This window comes from Caretta caretta, chromosome 3 (assembly GCF_965140235.1).
Source record: "Caretta caretta isolate rCarCar2 chromosome 3, rCarCar1.hap1, whole genome shotgun sequence".
NCBI lineage: Eukaryota > Metazoa > Chordata > Testudines > Cheloniidae > Caretta > Caretta caretta.
In genome coordinates this window covers 30705372-30725863 of record NC_134208.1, presented here as the reverse complement: position 1 = coordinate 30725863, position 20492 = coordinate 30705372, and the positions used below count along the sequence as shown (strand labels likewise).

The 20492-nt window shown below is 42.7% G+C and overlaps 1 protein-coding gene across 1 annotated transcript in view; it reads right to left on the bottom strand.

The window, feature by feature from the left end:
- Positions 1 to 20492, bottom strand: part of NOL10 (nucleolar protein 10) — a 93726-nt gene that overhangs the window by 41370 nt on the left and 31864 nt on the right. Inside the window, exon 13 of the mRNA XM_048845474.2 lies at positions 18697 to 18749. Coding sequence (XP_048701431.1) covers positions 18697 to 18749 — 53 coding nt within the window. The remainder of the gene's footprint in view (positions 1 to 18696; positions 18750 to 20492) is intronic.

Sequence of the window (20492 nt, the reverse complement as noted above, 5' to 3'; positions counted from 1 at the left end):
GAAGCACAAGATTAGTACATTTTAAAATGGATGATTTTACAATTTGTAGAGACCACGCATAGCCCTTCATGCTGCTCAATACTGTTTCATTGTTTTCTTGTATTCTCCTTTCTGGGTCCATATGGTCTTAGATTGTAAGTTCTCTGGAGCGAGGACCACCTTTCCATTCTACCTTTGTACTGTATGTAACACAATGGGGTCCTGGTCCCTGACTAGAGCTCCTAGGTACTGCAGTCATAAAAATAATTACTACTTTTCATAAGCTTTACAACCTCTAGGGTATTTGTATCCTGTGTATTTTCTGATTGCTGTGCTGAACAGAATATTCATGTTAAGGACTGATAATTGGTATTAGTTAACCAAATTACCCATGAAAAGAGGAAAATGAAGGAAATTATTTCCTTCTGTTTGATCCTATTTAGACACACAAGTATACTATAATGTTCTGTGGGAATACAAATCCCACAATGCCACCTCCTTCTTACTCTAGGGGCTGTTGTTGGTACAGGACACAGTGGATCCATTCTCACAAGTACTATACTTGCAGAGGGTTCCCCTAAGGTGGGAAGTTTCCACAGACTACCTCCAGCTGAATTAAGGCAAAGAAGCCTTTACAGACCGGAGAATCTGACCCAGTAACTTTGGACATTGGCAGAGAACTTTTACCTTGTTTTCCAAGTATATTGAAGAAAACCTTGGGTGCCCAGGCTACCATGCTCATACAGGATGTTAGAGGCACAAGGATAGTACCTCCTAGCCCAAACGTGTGTCTCATTTATCTTGACCACCAGCTGCATGGTAATGTTTATATCAAGACAGTTTGCATTTTTAATGCAAGCAAACACACAGATGGCTTTAGAATATTATCCATGAAACTTATGTGTTATTGTTTCCTGATCAGCATTGTGCTTCCATAGCCTCTATGACTATTTCATCCCACTGTTCTTCATAATGAAGTGCAGCAACCCAGCTCATATGTAATTTTCTGAGACCTTTCCCCACTAACAGTATTTTAAAATTCCAAGGGATAGAACATGGCACAGGTTGTGGCAGAACACATTTAATGAAGACCTTCCACAATTTATTTTAAAAAAGCTTCCTTCAACATTCCACTTTTTAAAGCTGTTCTAAATTTTAGAATTTGTCATCTCAAAATACAAAAGAATTCCATGACAAGAGTATTTTTAGAGCAACATTAAGACTAAGGGTAGCTCAGAACCCAACTTGAAGCAGTATCATCTAAAAACACAGGAGAGGAACACAAGAGATTGATTTCAATAAGCTTGTATTGGCCTTTATAATACAATATAAACTAACTGATAGAAGTTGCTAAGGGTCATTTCTAGAAACCAGAAATGGAAACCTCCATCAGGTCATCTTGCCCTTAGCCCTGACAATACAAATTTGTTCATGTGCTGTATCATCAACTGACTTGTCTAGCTCAGTTTTAAGTCATTTAGAGCAATAGGGGTTATGACACTTTCCCTATTGAGACTACTCTAAAGTATATTAGACTTTCTACTGGAATTAAATTTATCAAAAAAGTTTAGTCTACATATTTTGTGGAGTCTGAAGTGTTGGCTGCGTTCAAGGGAATCCTGTGGGGGGGAATAATGGGAAGTGTGTGTGAGAAAGATGACAAAGAATCAGGAATGCCAGGTCTAATGATATGTTTTCTAGCTTGTGTAACTGAAAATTAGTTGGGAATCTTGCGATGAGCAAGTGTGTGCTAAATCACTGGCATGGCAATCTTATAAGCCTTGAAGGAAGAAAGACTGGCATATCAGTTCTCACAACTCCTGCCTAATAATATACAGGGAAGGAAGGGTAACTGTTGGGGTCTCCAATTCATCTATTCAGATAACGTAGAGATGTCCAGGATAAACTGATAAACTGTAAAAGTCTATTCCTGCAACTGTACATAGCTGAGTTTCAGTTAGGGACCAGTTAGTGATTTGCAGTAAGTTCTTTTTATAGCTTTTCTGAATATAAAAGCAGTTTTCAATATGAAAACAAAATATATAATTCCTAATGTTGGCTTTAGGGTGACCAGATGTCCCGATTTTATAGGGACAGTCACGATTTGGGGGTCTTTTTCTTATATAGGTTCCTATTATCCCCCACCCCCGTCCCGATTTTTCACATTTGCTGTCTGGTCACCCCAGCTGGCTTTCATGCATCTGCTGATTGTATTTAGCTCACAGCTTTAAACGTTAGAAACGGGAACACATCTTTACATCCTCATAATTCTGTGACTGTTGGTTTATAATTATGAGGAGTCATAACTGAGAAAGGATTTAGCTTAATAGTTAAACACACTGTAAAACAGTATAATCTGTATAAATTACTCACAGGAAAAAGAGTAATCTATTCGATACCTATATGAGTTGAAACAATGTAGAGGTTGGATAGCAGCACAAACATTTAAAGTTACCCTGCAGAGAAAAATCACAAATGCTTTTTTTATTAGAAGGAGTCTACCATGACAAGTATCCAGTTACTCTTTTTTATATACTGCTAGACAAGACCAGTTTCTAAACTCTCCCTCCATCATTATTACATCCTTCAAATACTTGCAGATGGTTTCCTTTACCCTTTCATTGGCTAGGGCTAAGTAAATTACTGCACTGTCTCTATATAACATGACAAAGAAAAATCACACACAGTGTACAAGGTCAGATATACTGAACTACCAAGTGCAACTTTTAAAGAGATCCTTGAAGTTCAAATCTTCTGCCTCCTTAGAGAAAGGAAAGGGGGGGAAAAAACCCCAAAACCATTTTTTATTTTTAAAATGAGAACCCAAGAATAGAGGTCCCTATACTACTGATTCCTTTGCAAACAAACTCTCACCATATCTGTGGAAAAGATTCAACTAAGTCAGACCCACAGAATCAACTGGCAGGGTGCAACCACGATCTGTAGGTCAATGACTGCCCATCTACCCAAACTTTACAACAAAGACTGTCCAAGGAATTCTCTTCTCTGCAATAGCCCAGTTACAGTGCTCCACATACAAGCTGTAGTGCATTGGGGGTGAAGTGGGGTGGGCGTCCGAGACAAGACTGCGAGCAGGGCCACAGCATGTAGCCCTGTCAGGATTCTGGGTGGTACTGCTGCCTCTGAGCAGCCAGGGACAGGCTGCCCTCCTGGACCACTGAAGTTATTCTGGGGGCCATACCCTTCTCAACTTTATGCTTCACCCCTCTAGAAGCACAACACAAAATCTCGCAGAATATCAGCATCTGCATGTATGGTGGTGAAGGAAACATACCATGTAAGTGGCAGAGAATTTACTTCTATCTCAAGCCCCCTCCCTGCTACCAAGCGAAAGGTGGAGTCTGTAGTTCAATTCAAAAATTCTCATGCACATTATTTAACCTTCAAAAAGCAAGAGCACTCTGCAATGAAAATTTGAGCACAATTTGGAATATCAAATCTGCTGGAGAAATGATAGAGAACACTGCAATTAAGGACTCAAATAGAGCTCAGAAGAAAATGGGAGCTACACAGCAGAGGGTTAATGAACAAAAAGGGCAGTTTCTTGTTGGCTTCTTTAACCTCTTTATTATTATTAGAGTTAAGAATGTATGGATATATGATCTAGCTCATAAAGAGAAGTCTTACCTGGACCAATTTAGCTTACTAGGAAACAAGAGGGCAAGTAGATAACCACACTACTGGTCCCTTCTAACTCACAGGATGACTGAAGATACTTGCTTTTTCCTTATCACTGTCACAGTAAAATTTGCTAATTGTATAGAATTTAGTCTGAAGGACTTTTGATATAATATTCAATTATTGTTATTAATGTAAAAATCAGAGCACAAAAAATAGTGGCCATAGCATAATGTATTTTGTAAGGAGTGCTGTCCTGCTTAACTAAGCTACCTGAGCTGTTTGGTGTAGTCTGTATTTAGACTGGCTACTTCCCTCAAAATGAGACATGGACTATAGTCATGAGTCAGTGTAGTAGTGTCAATTTAAAATGGACAATTAATTACTGGATTGTCTTGTATTAGATATAATAGCAATATGAAGGCTTCATATACTTTCATAATGCAGGCACATGATTTTAGCTGAACATCGACACCAAAAAGATTCCACAGGATGACCAGGAAATTGCTTCCTGAATGTCACACATTGATGGTTTGGGTATTCATGCCTGCAAGGGTGTGATTCTTCTGAACCAATTAATGCTGATGGGAAATAGAGGATTTCCTTTGTTGGGAATATGCCCAATGTGCTACTTTTCAGCCTGAAAACCTTCAGGTTAAAAGATAGGAAGCTCACACTTCCGTCTGCATGGACAAACAATTTTTTTTGTGTTAAATTTGTTAACATACTGTAAAACAGGCTACATATTGTTCACCTAAAACACATTTCGTAGTGTATTTACTCAAACTCATGTTTAAGATATCAGGATGATATGATAGAACTTATTTTCAAGTTTACACAACAACCAAATACTTTAAAGAGGATGATGTACTAAGTCTTAAAACAAGTTCATCTTTGGTTTTAGTAAGAAGTGGTTTTCTTAATACTAAAACATTTTGTGCTTTTAATGCCACCACCCTTTAGCTCAAGGCTCCCAAAACATCTTTGTCAGCACTAAACTGTGATGAGGTGGGAATTTTCCATAACCTTTTTAGGAAGGGTATGCACCGCAGTGACTTACATGACTAGCCAGTGGGGGCACAACAGTTAAAATGCACCTGGAGCACAGTGGGAGACATGAGGTGTTTAGCGAAAAGAAAAGGAGTACTTGTGGCACCTTAGACACAAATCTGTTAGTCTCTAAGGTGCCACAAGTACTCCTTTTCTTTTTGCGAATACAGACTAACACGGCTGCTACTCTGAAACCTGTCATGAGGTGTTTAGGTCATGCAACTGCCTGGGATGATATGAATGGGTCCTTAAGGACTGGCTGAAACCAACCCATATCAACAGAGGATCCCAAAAGACAATGGTAACCTCAATTGCCAGGACACTCACACCTAGCAACCAACAGCCAAGAGGCAGGAGATTGCCCCCATGGCCACCCCACCCGTAGGGAATCAGAGAAAGGCCTTGAGCCAGAGAACAAAATTGAAAGGCGTCAGGTGGCTGTGGTAAGAGCTGGTCTTGGAAAGAGATAGCAGCTCTGACCGAGACTAACAAAGGGACAGAGAGAAAGCAAACCAAGATGGTTCCTAGCACAGCCCAAGGCCAAAGCTTTCAACGGCGCCCTGGCTTTAGCCAGTACAGATTGTGTCTTAACCTTAGTTTCTCTATGTTCACCTATGGACTTTCAGATTCTGTAGCCAGATGACTAATAAACTGTTACCTTCTTTTTGAAAAGGCTGTAGCAGTGGTGCTACTTACTTACTGAGATACTCAGATACTTACTGAGAACACTGAATCCTGAAGGGGTAAAGAGCAAGCCTCCCACAGGAATCTGGCTTGCCTGGATTCACGGCAGGGAGCCACGGAGAAAAGACGGGGATCGCGGATTCCGAAAGGCCCAGTTTGGGGTTGTAGAGGTGGCAGGCTTGCCCCTGTGAAACCGTGTGGACCCCTGGGGCTCAGCACATTAAAAGGGTCACTCCCAAGGGACTGATTACAGGCTGGGGCACAGACCAGCCCCTGTGATTCCATGACAACCCCCAAACATCCCTGTTAGCTGTATTACTGATGAAGAAACGTTAAGGCATTTTAATTCTTATCTCATCTTCTTTACTACACTAACTTTATGTTACCAGTGATTTTAATTTGGGGATTCGAGACTGTTCTACATTTCATAGTGCTTCATCAAAGTCGATGAGCTTATGGTACAATTCATTTGCTTCATGGTTGCCTTTCACCTCACCTAAAATTAGGACAGTAGGGATTACATTGAAGGATACACATCACTGGTCTTCTAAAGTTCATCCAACAGTGTGTGCTTTAAAAAGGCCTAGTGACAGTATTGATCCCACAGTGATCTAATACTACCTAGTACAAAACAACAGAATGTCCTAAAGAAAAATCAAAGTCTACCGTGGCTGATGCCAATTTATTAACTATTTCTGAATTGTCAATGTGCTTAGTTCTACAACCATCTTACCGCAATGAGCTTGCAATTTACAAAAGACAAGTAAGAGAGCATAATGGGAAAAACAGAGAAAGGAATGTGAATTTGATCTCTCCACCTTGACATAAAGCTCGACATTTCACTGACACAGGTCAATGGTTTTGAGCATTGCAGAAAAAATGAGTTTTTAGAAAAGACTTGGAACTCCCAGAGAATTAAGATCCAGATTGATAGCTTTCTTTCTTTTGTAAACAGAATGGGCTAACATTTGATAAATGCACAATGTAACTGATAAAGTCTATTTCAAGACGACTACTTTTTTGCGTTGCCACTACATAACAAATAGGATGCAGTTCTTGCCATCTACAGGAAGCAACAACTACAATCAGTATTGTTTCTAGCACTCTCTGCTGGTCTACTTCTATTAAAGCATCAACTGGTAAATGGATGCAAGCCCTGCATCCTTCACTATGTGTTTCTTAACTTTTTCCACACAGGGCCCAACCACTTAAAGGTTCCTCCTGCAATGCAAACTCTCTGCACTAACCAAGGATTGTGGGATTTGGCCATAGCAAGAAACCAGGAATGAGATTTTGAATGTTGGGAGTGAAAGTGCAAGGTGTGTGCATGAAGAGGGAGAGTAAATGGGTGCTGGGTAGGTTGGATGCTTCTGCCCCTTCTTCACCACACTCTGCTTCAAAGAAGTCCTGCCTCAGGAGATGGAATATGACCAGCAACACCCAAAAATCATGAAAAACAGACATGACAAACATCTGTGAAGCCCTAGATGGGCACAACTACAACTCAAGGCTGTACTTGCAGAGGCAAATGGTGAACAAAGGATGGTTTCTCACTAGGCTGTCTGAATTGGCATGCTGAAGATAGCTATACAAGACCCCTGAGCTTAGTTGCCATCTCTTACAGCACCTGTTCCCCAACAAACTGCTACAGTACAATACCATTCAGGAAAATTGTCTTGTTCCGTCTATGGGATTCTTGAACACAGCTCTTTACCCATTCAGTTACATGTGGCCTTAGAAGTATGACCTAACTCAGGAGCCTACAGCAGGATAAAAAGAATGTTTTCATTCTTACTCCAATCCCGCCACCCATTCGGCATTGCTGTGGATTGATAAGAGGGTGAAGCAGGGGAGATGGACTATAGAAGTCAAAAGCTCCTTTCATCTATGTGGGGGGGGGGAAACAAATTTTCCCATTGAACATGAATTTGTTGATTCAATTTTCAGTTAATTAAATGGAAGACACATGCACACATAAACCTAGAATTTGATGAGATCGTTCTATGTTGACAAAATGTGTTAGAGCATTGCTATTGACAAATCAACACCACTTTTCTAAATGAGATTTTTAATGAGTACAGATGCAAAGTAGTGAAATATCCTGGTTAATACCGATAAGAGAGAAGACTTTCAAGAAAATACAAGAACTGATCATTTAAACAGCACCTTGTATAGGGGAAAAGCAAACAAGATTGAGTGGATAAGTCAACCGAATTGCTGATCCTTCTGGGAGAAGAAATCACAATGAAGAGACATTCAGAGGATGGAGCCATAAGGAGACATGCCCACATAACAAAACTGAGGCTAAAAGAGAGTATTCTATTAAAACCAGAACCTTTTAAAGATACTTCTTTGAAGAAATGAATCAAGGGGAAAAATCCCCAGAAGGTGATCTTGAAGCATTTTCAAGTTTCATGTAGAACACCAGCCCTGAACCAGGAAAGGGCTAAGGAATCAAGTTATTTTCCAAAGCCACCTGAAAGTCAAAGATGTTCTAGGAAGTTTTAGAGACTAACATCTCTTCCTTGCACCAGAAGCTAAACTACTTCCAGTCAGAGAAGCCTGTGGCTGTATGCCAAGACTTTAGGAAAGTCAACAACTTCTAAAGCGGACACACTTCTAATTTAGAAAAATTCCACACTCCTCTTTTAACAATCAGGCCAATACACTAAAGTATCGAGATTTGGTATAAGTATGTAACCCCACATCAGTTGTCTTTAAGTCTAGGAAATGAGAATCAGTCTGCTTTGAGATACTTAAGCAAGGATTGAGTATGTCCATGTATCCAGTTTCGAGGCATCAGTATTAAACAGCTTCAGCCCCTTGCTTTCCTTAGCACTTGGTTCAGCGGAGATAACTTAGAATCATAGAATATCAGGGTTGGAAGGGACCTCAAGAGGTCATCTAGTCCAAACCCCTGCTCAAAGCAGAACCAATCCCCAGCTAAATCATCCCAGCCTGGGCTTTGTCAAGCCTGACCTTAAAAACCTCTAAGAAAGGTGATTCCAACACCTCCTTAGGTAACCCATTCCAGTGCTTCACCACGCTCCTAGTGAAAAAGTTTTTCCTAATATCCAACCTAAATCTCCCCCACTGCAACTTGAGACCATTACCTCTTGTTCGGTCATCAGCTACCACTGAGAACAGTCTAGATCCATCCTCTTTGGAACCCCTTTTCAGGTAGTTGAAAGCAACTATCATATCCCCTCTCATTCTTCTCTTTTGCAGACTAAATAATCCCAGTTCCCTCAGCCTCTCTTCATAAATCATGTGTGCCAGCCCCTAATCATTTTTGTTGCCCTCCGCTGGACTCTTTCCAATTTTTCCACAACCTTCTTGTAGTATTTGGAACCTACTTGAGGGAATCTGTTCCATAGCATCAAAGAGGCACAATCCTTTGCACCTGCACAGACTACTTCAGCCTTGACCTCAACACATAAATGAACTTGGTCCATAGATCAGACCACCAGGAGCAATATAATCGCTAGGGCCCTAGCGAATTCAGAGCCATGAAAAATGTGTCACGGACCATGAAATCAGACCTCTGCCGTGAAATCTAGCTATTGGAAGGGAGGGGAAGGGAAAGGCAGACCTGGAATGCATACACAGGAGAATCTTTAGTAGAGGTAAAGAGGCTATTTTACCTCTGCATTTGGCACTGGTACAACCACTGCTGGAATACGGTGTCCAGTTCTGGTGCCCACAATTCAAGAAGGATGTTGATAAACTGGAGAGGATTCAGAGAAGAGCCAGGAGAATGATTAAACAATTAGAAAACATGCCTTTTGTGATAAACAGATTGTTAAGATAGACTCATGGAGCTCAAAGAGAAGATTAAGGAGTGACATGATTATAGTCTGTAAGTACCTACATGGGGAGCAAATATTTAGTAATGGACTCTTCAATCTAGCAGAGAATGGTACAACACAATCCAATGGCAGAAGTTGAAAACTTCAGCCTGGAAATAAGGCACACATTTTTAACAGTGTTTAACTATATAACTAATTAATTGGGACAGTTTACCAAGGGTTATGGTGGAGTCCCCATCCCTGACAATTTTTAAAATCAGGACGAGATGTTTTTCTAAACGATCTGCTCTAGAAATTATTTTGGGGAAGTTCTATGGCCTGTATTATACAGAAGGTCAGACTAGATTATCACAATGGTCCCTTCTGGCCTTAGAATTTATTAATGAACTGCTTCACCTTACAGGGACTCCAGGATATTTGTAACTGGATTTCTGATCTCAATTAAGTATTCAGCACAATTTATGATGTAGGCAGGCATCTGTCAAACTGGCATCTGCACAGCTCTTTCAATTACAAGGTAGGAAAACATTAAAAACTTTTTTTAAATGTACAACACACTGATTTTTTTAAAATTGTCAGCTAAGACGAGCCTTATAAAATTGCTCCCAAACTTTACAAAACAAAATTTATGAAATGGTAGAAAACTGAGAACATCCCACATATTTCACCCATATAACACAGTCATCAGCCAGGATGGGAATCCAGGACCTTTGGCTCCACAACTGAAATGACAATCTCTAGGAGCTGCAGCAGTATTATGACTGCTCTGAGCTAGCAGCTGGAGAATGACATAGTCACACAGTCATTTTATTACACCATACAAGAAGCTACAGGTGGATTAATGTAATTTTAGCAACATCAGGGAGTAAAGACTGTGTTAAACAGAAAGCTGGTCAAAACCTCAAATGTGGAACGATTGTTATCCCTCCATAATATAGAGCAGGGGTCTCAAACACGCGGCCCGCGGTTCTTTCATGCGGCCAGCCAAGCTCCCCGTGCCCCAACTCCGGCACGCCCCTCTGCCTACCCCATGGCACCGTGAGCCCCGTGCTGCTCCCTGAAGTGGCCAGAACCATGCCTCTGCAGGAGGGGAGGGGAGGGGAGGGGAGGGGCGGCAGAGGGCTCCATGCATTACTCTCACTTCCAGGCACCGACCCCTGCAGCTCCCATTGGCCGGGAACAGGGAACCGCGGCCAATGGGAGCTTCAGGGGAGGTACAAGCAGGGAGAACTGGAAGTCCTGGCACAGTCAAGGAATTATGATGTGATTGGAATAACAGAGACTTGGTGGGATAACTCACATGACTGGAGTAGTGTCATGGATGGCTATAAGCTGTTCAGGAAGGACAGGAAGGGCAGAAAAGGTGGGGGAGTTGCACTGTATGTAGGGGAGCAGTATGACTGCTCAGAGCTCAAGTATGAAACTGCAGAAAAACCTGAGAGTCTCTGGATTAAGTTTAGAAGTGTGAGCAACAAGGGTGATGTCGTGGTGGGAGTCTACTATAGACCACCAGACCAGGGGGATGAGGTGGATGAGGCTTTCTTCCGGCAACTTGCAGAAATTACTAGATCGCAGGCCCTGGTTCTCATGGGAGACTTCAATCACCCTGATATCTGCTGGGAGAGAAATACAGCGGTGCACAGGCAATCCAGGAAGTTTTTGGAAAATGTAGGGGACAATTTCCTGGTGCAAATGCTGGAGGAACCAACTAGGGGCAAAGCTCTTCTTGACCTGCTGCTCACAAACCAGGAAGAATTAGTAACGGAAGCAAAAGTGGATGGGAACCTGGGAGGCAGTGACCATGAAATGGTCGAGTTCAGGTTCCTAACACAAGGAAGAAAGGAGAGCAGCAGAATACAGACCCTGGATTTCAGAAAAGCAGACTTTGACTCCCTCACGGAACTGATGGGCAAGATCCCCTGGGAGAATAACATGAGGGGGAAAGGAGTCCAGGAGAGCTGGCTGTATTTTAAAGAATCCTTATTGAGGTTACAGGGACAAACCATCCCGATGTGTAGAAAGAATAGTAAATATGGCAGGCGACCAGCTTGGCTTAACAGTGAAATCCTTGCTGCTCTTAAATACAAAAAAGAAGCTTACAAGAAGTGGAAGATTGGACAAATGACCAGGGAGGAGTATAAAAATATTGCTCGGGCTTGCAGGAGTGAAATCAGGAAGGCCAAATCACACCTGGAGTTGCAGCTAGCAAGAGATGTTAAGAGTAACAAGAAGGGTTTCCTTCAGGTATGTTAGCAACAAGAAGAAAGTCAAGGAAAGCGTGGGCCCCTTACTGAATGAGGGAGGCAACCTAGTGACAGAGGATGTGGAAAAAGCTAATGTGCTCAATGCTTTTTTTGCCTCTGTCTTCACAAACAAGGTCAGCTCCCAGACTACTGCACTGGGCAGCACAGCATGGGGAGAAGGTGACCAGCCCTCTGTGGAGAAAAGTGGTTCGGGACTATTTAGAAAAGCTGGATGTGCACAAGTCCATGGGGCCGGATGCGTTGCATCCGAGAGTGCTAAAGGAGTAGGTGGATGTGATTGCAGAGCCATTGGCCATTATCTTTGAAAACTCATGGAGATCGGGGGAGGTCCCAGATGACTGGAAAAAGGCTAATGTAGTGCCAATCTTTAAAAAAGGGAAGAAGGAGGATCCTGGGAACTACAGACCAGTCAGCCTCACCTCAGTCCCCGGAAAAATCATGGAGCAGGTCCTCAAGGAATTCATTCTGAAGCACTTACACGAGAGGAAAGCGATCAGGAACAGTCAGCATGGATTCACCAAGGGAAGGTCATGCTTGACTAATCTAATCGCCTTCTATGATGAGATTACTGGTTCTGTGGATGAAGGGAAAGCAGTGGATGTATTGTTCCTTGACTTTAGCAAAGCTTTTGACATGGTCTCCCACAGTATTCTTGCCAGCAAATTAAAGAAGTATGGGCTGGATGAATGGACTATAAGGTGGATAGAAAGCTGGCTAGATTGTCGGGCTCAACGGGTAGTGATCAATGGCTCCATGTCTAGTTGGCAGCCGGTACCAAGTGGAGTGCCCTAGGGGTCAGTCCTGGGGCCGGTTTTGTTCAATATCTTCATAAATGATCTGGAGGATGGTGTGGATTGCGCACTCAGCAAATTTGCGGATGATACTAAACTGGGAGGAGTGGTAGATACGCTGGAGGATAGGGATAGGATACAAAGGGACCTAGAGAAATTGGAGGATTGGGCCAAAAGAAATCTGATGAGGTTCAACAAGGACAAGTGCAGAGTCCTGCACTTAGGACGGAAGAATCCAATGCACCGCTACAGACTAGGGACCGAATGGCTTGGCAGCAGTTCTGCAGAAAAGGACCTAGGGGTTACAGCGGACGAGAAGTTGGATATGAGTCAACAGTGTGCCCTTGTTGCCAAGAAGGCCAATGGCATTTTGGGATGTATATGTGGGGGCACTGCCAGCAGATCAAGGGATGTGATCGTTCCCCTCTATTCGACATTGGTGAGGCCTCATCTGGAGTACTGTGTCCAGTTTTGGGCCCCACACTACAAGAAGGATGTGGAAAAATTGGAAAGAGTCCAGCGGAGGGCAAGAAAAATGATTAGGAAACTGGAACACATGACTTATGAGGAGAGGCTGAGGGAACTGGAGATGTTTAGTCTGTGGAAGAGAAGAATGAGGGGGGATTTGATAGCTGCTTTCAACTACCTGAAAGGGGGTTCCAAAGAGGATGGCTCTAGACTGTTCTCAGGGGTAGCAGATAACAGAACAAGGAGTAATGGTCTCAAGTTGCAGTGGGGGAGATTTAGGTGGGATATTAGGAAAAACTTTTTCACTAGGAGGGTGGTGAAACACTGGAATGCGTTACCTAGGGCGGTGGTGGAATCTCCTTCCTTTGAAGTTTTTAAGGTCAGGCTTGACAAAGCCCTGGCTGGGATGATTTAGTTGGGGATCGGTCCTGCTTTGAGCAGGGGGTTGGACTAGATGACCTCCTGAGGTCCCTTCCTACCCTAATATTCTATGATTCTATACCTGGAGGAGCAGCAAATGCAGCAGACGGAGCCGTGTGACCCCCACCCCCACGGATGTGGTTCCAGCGGCTTCCTGGAGCAGCGCGGAGCAGGGAGACGCGGGAGCAGGGGCCAGGGCAGGCAGGCAGGCAGTGAGCCTGCCCTGGCCCCGGTACGTGCCACTGCCACCCCGGAGCCACTCTAGGTAAGCAGCGCCAGGCCAGAGCCCACACCCCACACGCCTTCTGCACCCGACCCCCTGCTGCACCCCTTACGCCTTCTGCATCCCACCCCCCAACTCCCTGCCCTGAGCCCCCGCCGCACTCTGCGCACCTCCTGCACTCCCTGCCCTGAGCCCCCTGCTGCACCCTGCACTCCAATCCCCTGCTACACCCCTCACCCCTCCTGCATCCCACACCCCAACTCCCTGCCCTGAGCCCGCTGCTGTACCCTGCACACCTCCTGCACCTCAACTCCCTGCCCTAAGCCCTGCCACACCCCGCACCCCTCCTGCGCCCCCTGGGGGTAGGGTTGGGGTGGGGACTTCGGGGAAGGGGTTGGAATAAGGGCAGGGAAGGGGTGGGAAGAGGCAGAGTGGGGGCTGGGCCAGGGGCAGCAAGGGTGGGGTGTCAGTGATGCAGGCCTTGGGCCAATGCACTAGTTCTCATGTGGCCCTTGTGGTCATTTGAGTTTGAGACCCCTGATATAGAGCTTCCCATTTTCAGTGGTAAAACATCTGCCTCACAGAGATGCCCTGAGGATTTACATGTCAGCAATCTTATATCCATAATTTGTATGGGGGAAAACAGACACTAATAAGTAATTTGCCAATGAGGCTAGAGGACTAGGCATGCAACCAAGGCTTCAGCCCTGCATTCTAACCTTGTTTGTCCCTATATACTCATCATACGACCTTTCAGAGACTCAATTTCCCCACCTCATTTTTAAATGTCGGTAACAGTGTTTTTCTCACTCAGTGATAATTTAAGACTCTCAAACCCTTATATTAGGGGTTCTGAAATCCTTGAACAGAAGGCATTATGTAAACAGAGGACAGACTAGAGGATCACAGTGGTCCTTTTGGGCCTTAAAACCTATGAATCTATTTATCGGACAGCTGCAATTAGAGCGAAAGAGTTCCTGGTTCCAATTTCAGATCTCAGTCCATTGGACCTCACTGCCCCAACAGATTTTTCCTCCTCACCTCCCTGGCAGCAGTCTCAGTGCACACTTTTAACATCAATAGCCTTCAAATATCCCAAAGCACACATACCTTTGATTTCAAGCTTCCTGAGGCACACATCAAACTATGTATCAGGAAACCGGCTCATGGGATGCAGGTTCCGAATGTTTGCATAAACTGTAGGTAACTATTAAGCCTCTGCCAAACTGCCCAATTCAGTTCAGAGGCACTTGCCCTCATTAAGGCCAACAGAATAAAACAAGAATGGAATTTCTACGCCAGGCCCTTTGACATATAAGCCAAATAAAATTAAAACGTCTCATCAAGAGCCAAATTCCACTTGGCCTTTATGCAGTGCAGGGAGGGAGTAAGGAACCATTTAAAGGTCTGCACAAGGCCTTGACAGTGCTGTAGTCTCTGGGCCGTGGGACATATAGGCACTACTCCCTTACAACTATTCTGGGGGTACATGCTGCACCCCAAAAGGGGTGACGATGGGGTACAGAGCAGACACATCCATTACTATCCCTGCTACATATATGAGCGTAGCAGCATCTATGTTCTGGTGTACCAGGGAGCTCCTGAAGGCATCCTGCCTCTGTGCTCCCTTTGGGACATGACTAAATGTTATCTAGGGTTGCCAGGTATCTGGTTTTCGACCTGGTCAAAAAGAGACCCTAGTGGCTCCGGTCAGCACTGCTGACCGGGCCGCTAAAAGTCCGGTCAGCGGTACAGCAGGGCTAAGGCAGGCTCCCTGCCTGCCCTGGCTCCGTGCAGCTCCCAGAAGCAGTGGCATGTCTGGCTCCTAGGTGCAGGGGTGGCAAGGGAGCTTTGTGTGCTGCCTGCACTAAGAGCACCGGCTCCACAGCTCCCACTGGCCAGGAACCATAGCCAATGAGAGCTGCAGGGGTGGCTCCTGCAGGCGCAGACAGCACGCAGAGCCCCCTGACCCCTCCACCTAGCAGCCGGACATGCTGGCAACTTCTGGGAGCTGCCTGAGTTAAGCACCTCCCGGAGCCTGGAGAAAGTACATGCCAGCTCAAGCCTGCTGCTGCAAAATGACCTTTTTAAACCATCAGCTGCACGTATGCAGTCACGTCACCCATTATGGTCTCATTCGCCACGCCAGGATGTTAGGGCAGAAACACTCTGGCGAGAGGACTGGATATCTGTTATAATCCCCAACCAGTCCCTTGTCGCCGACCCCACAATCTCCCTGCCTGGTTATGAGCTGCCCCATTGTCAGTGGTCCCTGTTGAACAGGTTCTGGATCGGGCAAGGTCTCTGTGCAGCCAACCAGTATCACTGGAGCCTTTGTGACAGCCCTTTATGCAGCTGCGGCGCAATACAGATGATGACGCACATTGTTGATGAATGCCTGCTTACTAGCTTCAGCGGTGGCGTAGAAGAATGGCATCACGCCACTGAAGATGCCGTCACTTGGCTAGACGACTATGCACATGCTAAATAATTAAGAGACAGGATCAGTTGAACGGATTTTATTCGAGTGTGGCACATTAAATTATCCCGAAAGGTGCTGAAGGAACATTGCCTTGTACATTAGTAAGCCCTTTCTGACGGCATTTATTTGGTTGTGAAACTAAAGGATAATAAATCAGCTCTTGTCTGCATCTCAAAAAGACAGGGTTTCTGAAGCACTATTCATGCCTAACTTGCAGCAAATAAACAAATAAATTAAGCCCTTATTTGTTGGTAAAATTGAATCCTGGCTCAAACCAATCCCAGAATCGTCAAAAAACTTGCCTGGGGAAAATTGGAGTAGTTAGAACAGCAAGCTGCTGGGTCTTGGAGGTTAAGATCTGCTCAGAGTAGCCACAGGGCTAAAGCAATTTTTGTCTCTCTGCAAGGGAACCATCACATTGCTTAGGACGCCAGAAGTGTGAAGAAAAATGAAAAAATACTTTTGTTTTTACATCATCTACTGACATGCAAACTACAGGAAACATGGATATGTGAATCCGCCTGTTTCTGAGCCAGACTGCTCAAAAAGTAAAGCTGTAGCATGAAGACACTAAGAAATGCTGAGTTAATCCTGGTGATAAATGCCATGAAATATTTTAGGACTAACCTGATCTCTGTCTTTTATATTTCCATTTGCTAAGTATGAAGTCTGTAAAAACATTTTCACATTTTTAACTTCAAGAAATAGTTCACCGCAAATTCAGCACGTGACACGTTAGATTCAATATGCATCATGGACCCCCTGAATTATGTGGCACTGCCTTTCCAGGCTTTCTTCCCCTCTAGTCCAGCTATTTACTTTGATATTAAATTCAATATATTTTATGGTGTACCAGAACTTTCCATTTTAAATGGATCAGATTTTTGTACTAAAAACATATGTTGGCATTTAAATTATCCTCAGTAGACTTCAAACTCAACAGCCTCATTGAGGTGAATGAGAGAACTCAATTTAAATTTCTTATATGGTTGGACAACGATCTCCACACCAAAATTCAATTTCCTCTAATGCTACAGTCCTGCAAAACCCGTACTTCATCTATTACAAGTATTTATAGAACATTTATCATTTGGATGTCTAAGCGCTAGTCTCTCTCTCCAGGACCATATTTTGTATTTGTGGTGGGAAAACTCCTAAAGAAGGCATGGTCTAATCAAAAGTGGATAGATTCACACACAGTTAAGACATATGCTAACAGGAAAATGGGGCAAAGGAGAAAATTCTGAGTCTAGGCTAATGCTGACTGTAACTGGAATAATTTGTGCTCTACACAAGTACAAGTACAAATGCTCTACGCTAGGGAATGTCTGGCTATGCGTGACTTACATTTCTCAGATATAATCTAAAATATAATGCAAAATGTTGCATTCAGAAACACTGTGTAAATTCAACAGTCCTAGGAGGATTTTTAAAATTTCAGACTTTTGAGATGGACAAAATGGATTCTTTTTAGTTGTTTTACAATTTATACGTGTGTACTCATTGAAAAGGAAATTAACCAAAATAAGTCTGAGTATAGCATTTTGTAACATAGCATGCCTGTCTGTGAAAAAGAAGGCATGCATGCAATGTTTTCATTATGAAACAACATTGGATTTGTCACTGCAAAACCCAGCACCATCACAACAGAATATAGGTAAGTTACTACATTTGTAAAGCACATGTGATATTCATAACATGCACAAAAAAGGATACTGCAACATACTCAGAAAATTTTCAAGCTGTTTTAGAGACAAGAAGTACAGTCACCAAATTATTCAGTTGAACTGAAGACACTGACAAGACACTAGATTGAAACATTTTTAACACAACTTCAATCTTCCTAAAGAGAGAACTTTGCAATAACTCATATGCTACCACAGAAAGCTTTCAAACTACATGCTGGACTCAGAAGGAACAAATTATTGAATGAACAATGATAATTAAGGAGCCAATCTGTAGAGCAAGTCAGATTTGTGGAAGGGCAGCGTTGCCAGAATGTTGAAAAGGCTTGGTGGCCCTCTCTGTGGTCAGATATACCAACATTTTTGGTTTATATGCATGATATAGAGCCAACATGAATATAATGATTGGTGAAAGGCCTATCTATTTTCAGAGGTGGCCTCCTTTTCTGCATGTAAAATTGTTCACATGTATATTAGCACCCGAACACTGTAGAGATAAAGACGTGTGCATACACTTTAAAGAGAATCCAAACACGCATGCGTTAGACTAAAATGCAGACGTAGCTGTATGTGAGCAACTAGAGATTGGGTACAAGCCTGGTTAAAATATACCTCAAGATTGAGGATATATTTAAATTTCTGAAATCAAAAGCTCCAATTCAAATAGGACATTGGGTAACGAGGTGCTAAGAACTGCCACCAAAATTAAGATGGCTGTCAGAGCAGCAGCCATGAATATAGTGCTTATAGCTGAACTATGATGCTAGGGTAATTATTTCAGAAGACAGTTTATATCCTGACGGTAAGTTCCACATTTTATATTTAATGATCTATCTTAACAAGTTGATAGATTCTCTCTCTTGGGCTCTGACTGAATTTCCCCACTGCCACTAGTCAATTTAGGAATTGTTAAGAGTGTGGCAAGCTTCAGGTTTGATTTTCAATAAAATAATGATGTAATATAAATACACCACACTTTGTTTCCAATACCTAGTTTAGTATGAGATTAAGCAATAGATTTTACAAATTATTACACATGCGTAGAAGCCTTATTTATAAATTTCCAGAATTAATTCAGTCTGCACACAAAATTTACTATAGAACAATTGGACAAGAAAATGTGTTACATTAAAGTGCTGACAGTTTTAAAACAATATTTCATAAATATTTCTAGCAGGGCCAAACTTATTTGCATTACTTACTGGAATGTAATAGATGTTCATTTTAGGGTCTTCATTGGCCGTCAGCAGCATTCCTAAAGAGAGAGACAATTACATGGTGTAAACAATGGCCATAAAAGACTAGCTTATCTATTTTATTGTTTTATTTAGAAGTGTTTTAAGAAAATAGGTCCTATTCAATACAAAGCAGATTTGTACATCAATTCCATTTCCCTTAAATTATTTTTTCCTAAAAATAAAATAAAATAAAATAAGACTAAAAAGGAACAGTTATTAGAATAGCAATCTGAGTAAACATGAAAGATCTTTGAGGAAAAAAAAAGTGTTAACTACAGCATATCGAAACAGAACTGATTAGGACTTGAATAGAGCCTGTCAACTGCGCCCCAAGTAAGTTGCTTATCCCTGCCTCATTGCCCTATTTAAAAAAATCCCATTATTGCTAATACTGGTTCATCTCCACTGATGTGAGCACTGTTATGAGCCCCACTGTATGTAGGCTGCCAGGGGCTGCTACGGTCCTCTCACTCTGCTCAGAGGGCGTCTAATTAATACTGTGCTTAACTTGGTGGTCAGCACCAATGGAGATGAAACAATGTTAATTCTGGGGTGAAATTTTTGAAAAATTTCCTTCGCATTGATAGGGTCCTCATCGGTAGCAATTTTTAGTTTCCTGTTACTTGGGGATCTATAGACCGTCTCAGTGAAGCAACTGCCATTTACAGTATTGGTGATGGCCCAGAATACATCATTCTGGGAATCAGACGTATGGTCTGAGTACAGAAGTGGGAGCCAGGATCTTGTGACACAGATGTCAATTGTATTTATGATATTGTTGAACAAGCCAGTTTATCACTGTACCTCAATTTGTGCAACTTTAAAATGGGAAATACCTACTCTTATAGAGGAATTGTGCAAACTGAAATGCTTTGAAGACAAGAAGAGAGGTACAAGTGTCAAGTATTATTAAATCTAAGCAAACCTAGAACTGGCAACAGGCTCTGTACAAACTTGATGTGACAAATGATATGCTATACTCCCCTCCCTCCCCCTCCCCCCCAAACTAGTAGGTAAGGACATTCAGCATATATTTCTGCATTTATGTCATTTGACTTTCCTACATAAATGACCTTTAAATAATACAAATAAGAAAAAGCATGAAGGGGAGTGTGTGTTGTGTGTGTGGGGGGGGGCAATCAATTTAGATAACTTTCTGACCTAAAAACATTCTAAAAGATTCCACTGAGACTATGAATAATGCAATCAATCATCATGTAGCCAGAGGGGAGAAATACAATTTATACCCAAATAGAGGCACACAATTAATATGGGTGGGGATAATCCCTTCCAGACAATCCCTTTATTAAAAATACACAATGCAGTTGGACTCTAGAAGACCAAAAAAGGGCTGAATATTTCTGGAACACCAAGAGAGTCACAGTAGCAAGGTTAAAAACCAAGTGCAGAAAAGTTTACGGGCAACCTAAACAAAACCAGAACGATTTATGGTTATTTCATGGATTAACAGTGCCTTGGAGCATTAGCATTTCACTACCACTAGAAAAGGAAAAACCGTTCATTCAGTGAACAGGGAAAACCCCAAAGACAGAACGGTAGAAGCAGTTTACCAATTATGCCTAATGCTTCAAAGAAGACAGTAAAGGTAAGCATCTTGGGAAGTTTCCACCAACAATTAGAGGAGGAAACTGTCTCAGGGACAGTACCTGGGTGTATACCACAGGGGAAATTTGAGAAACAGAAAAAGAGAGTCTTGATCAAAGAAGTCTCCTATGCATGTTTCTGCTGTCTCAGCTTGT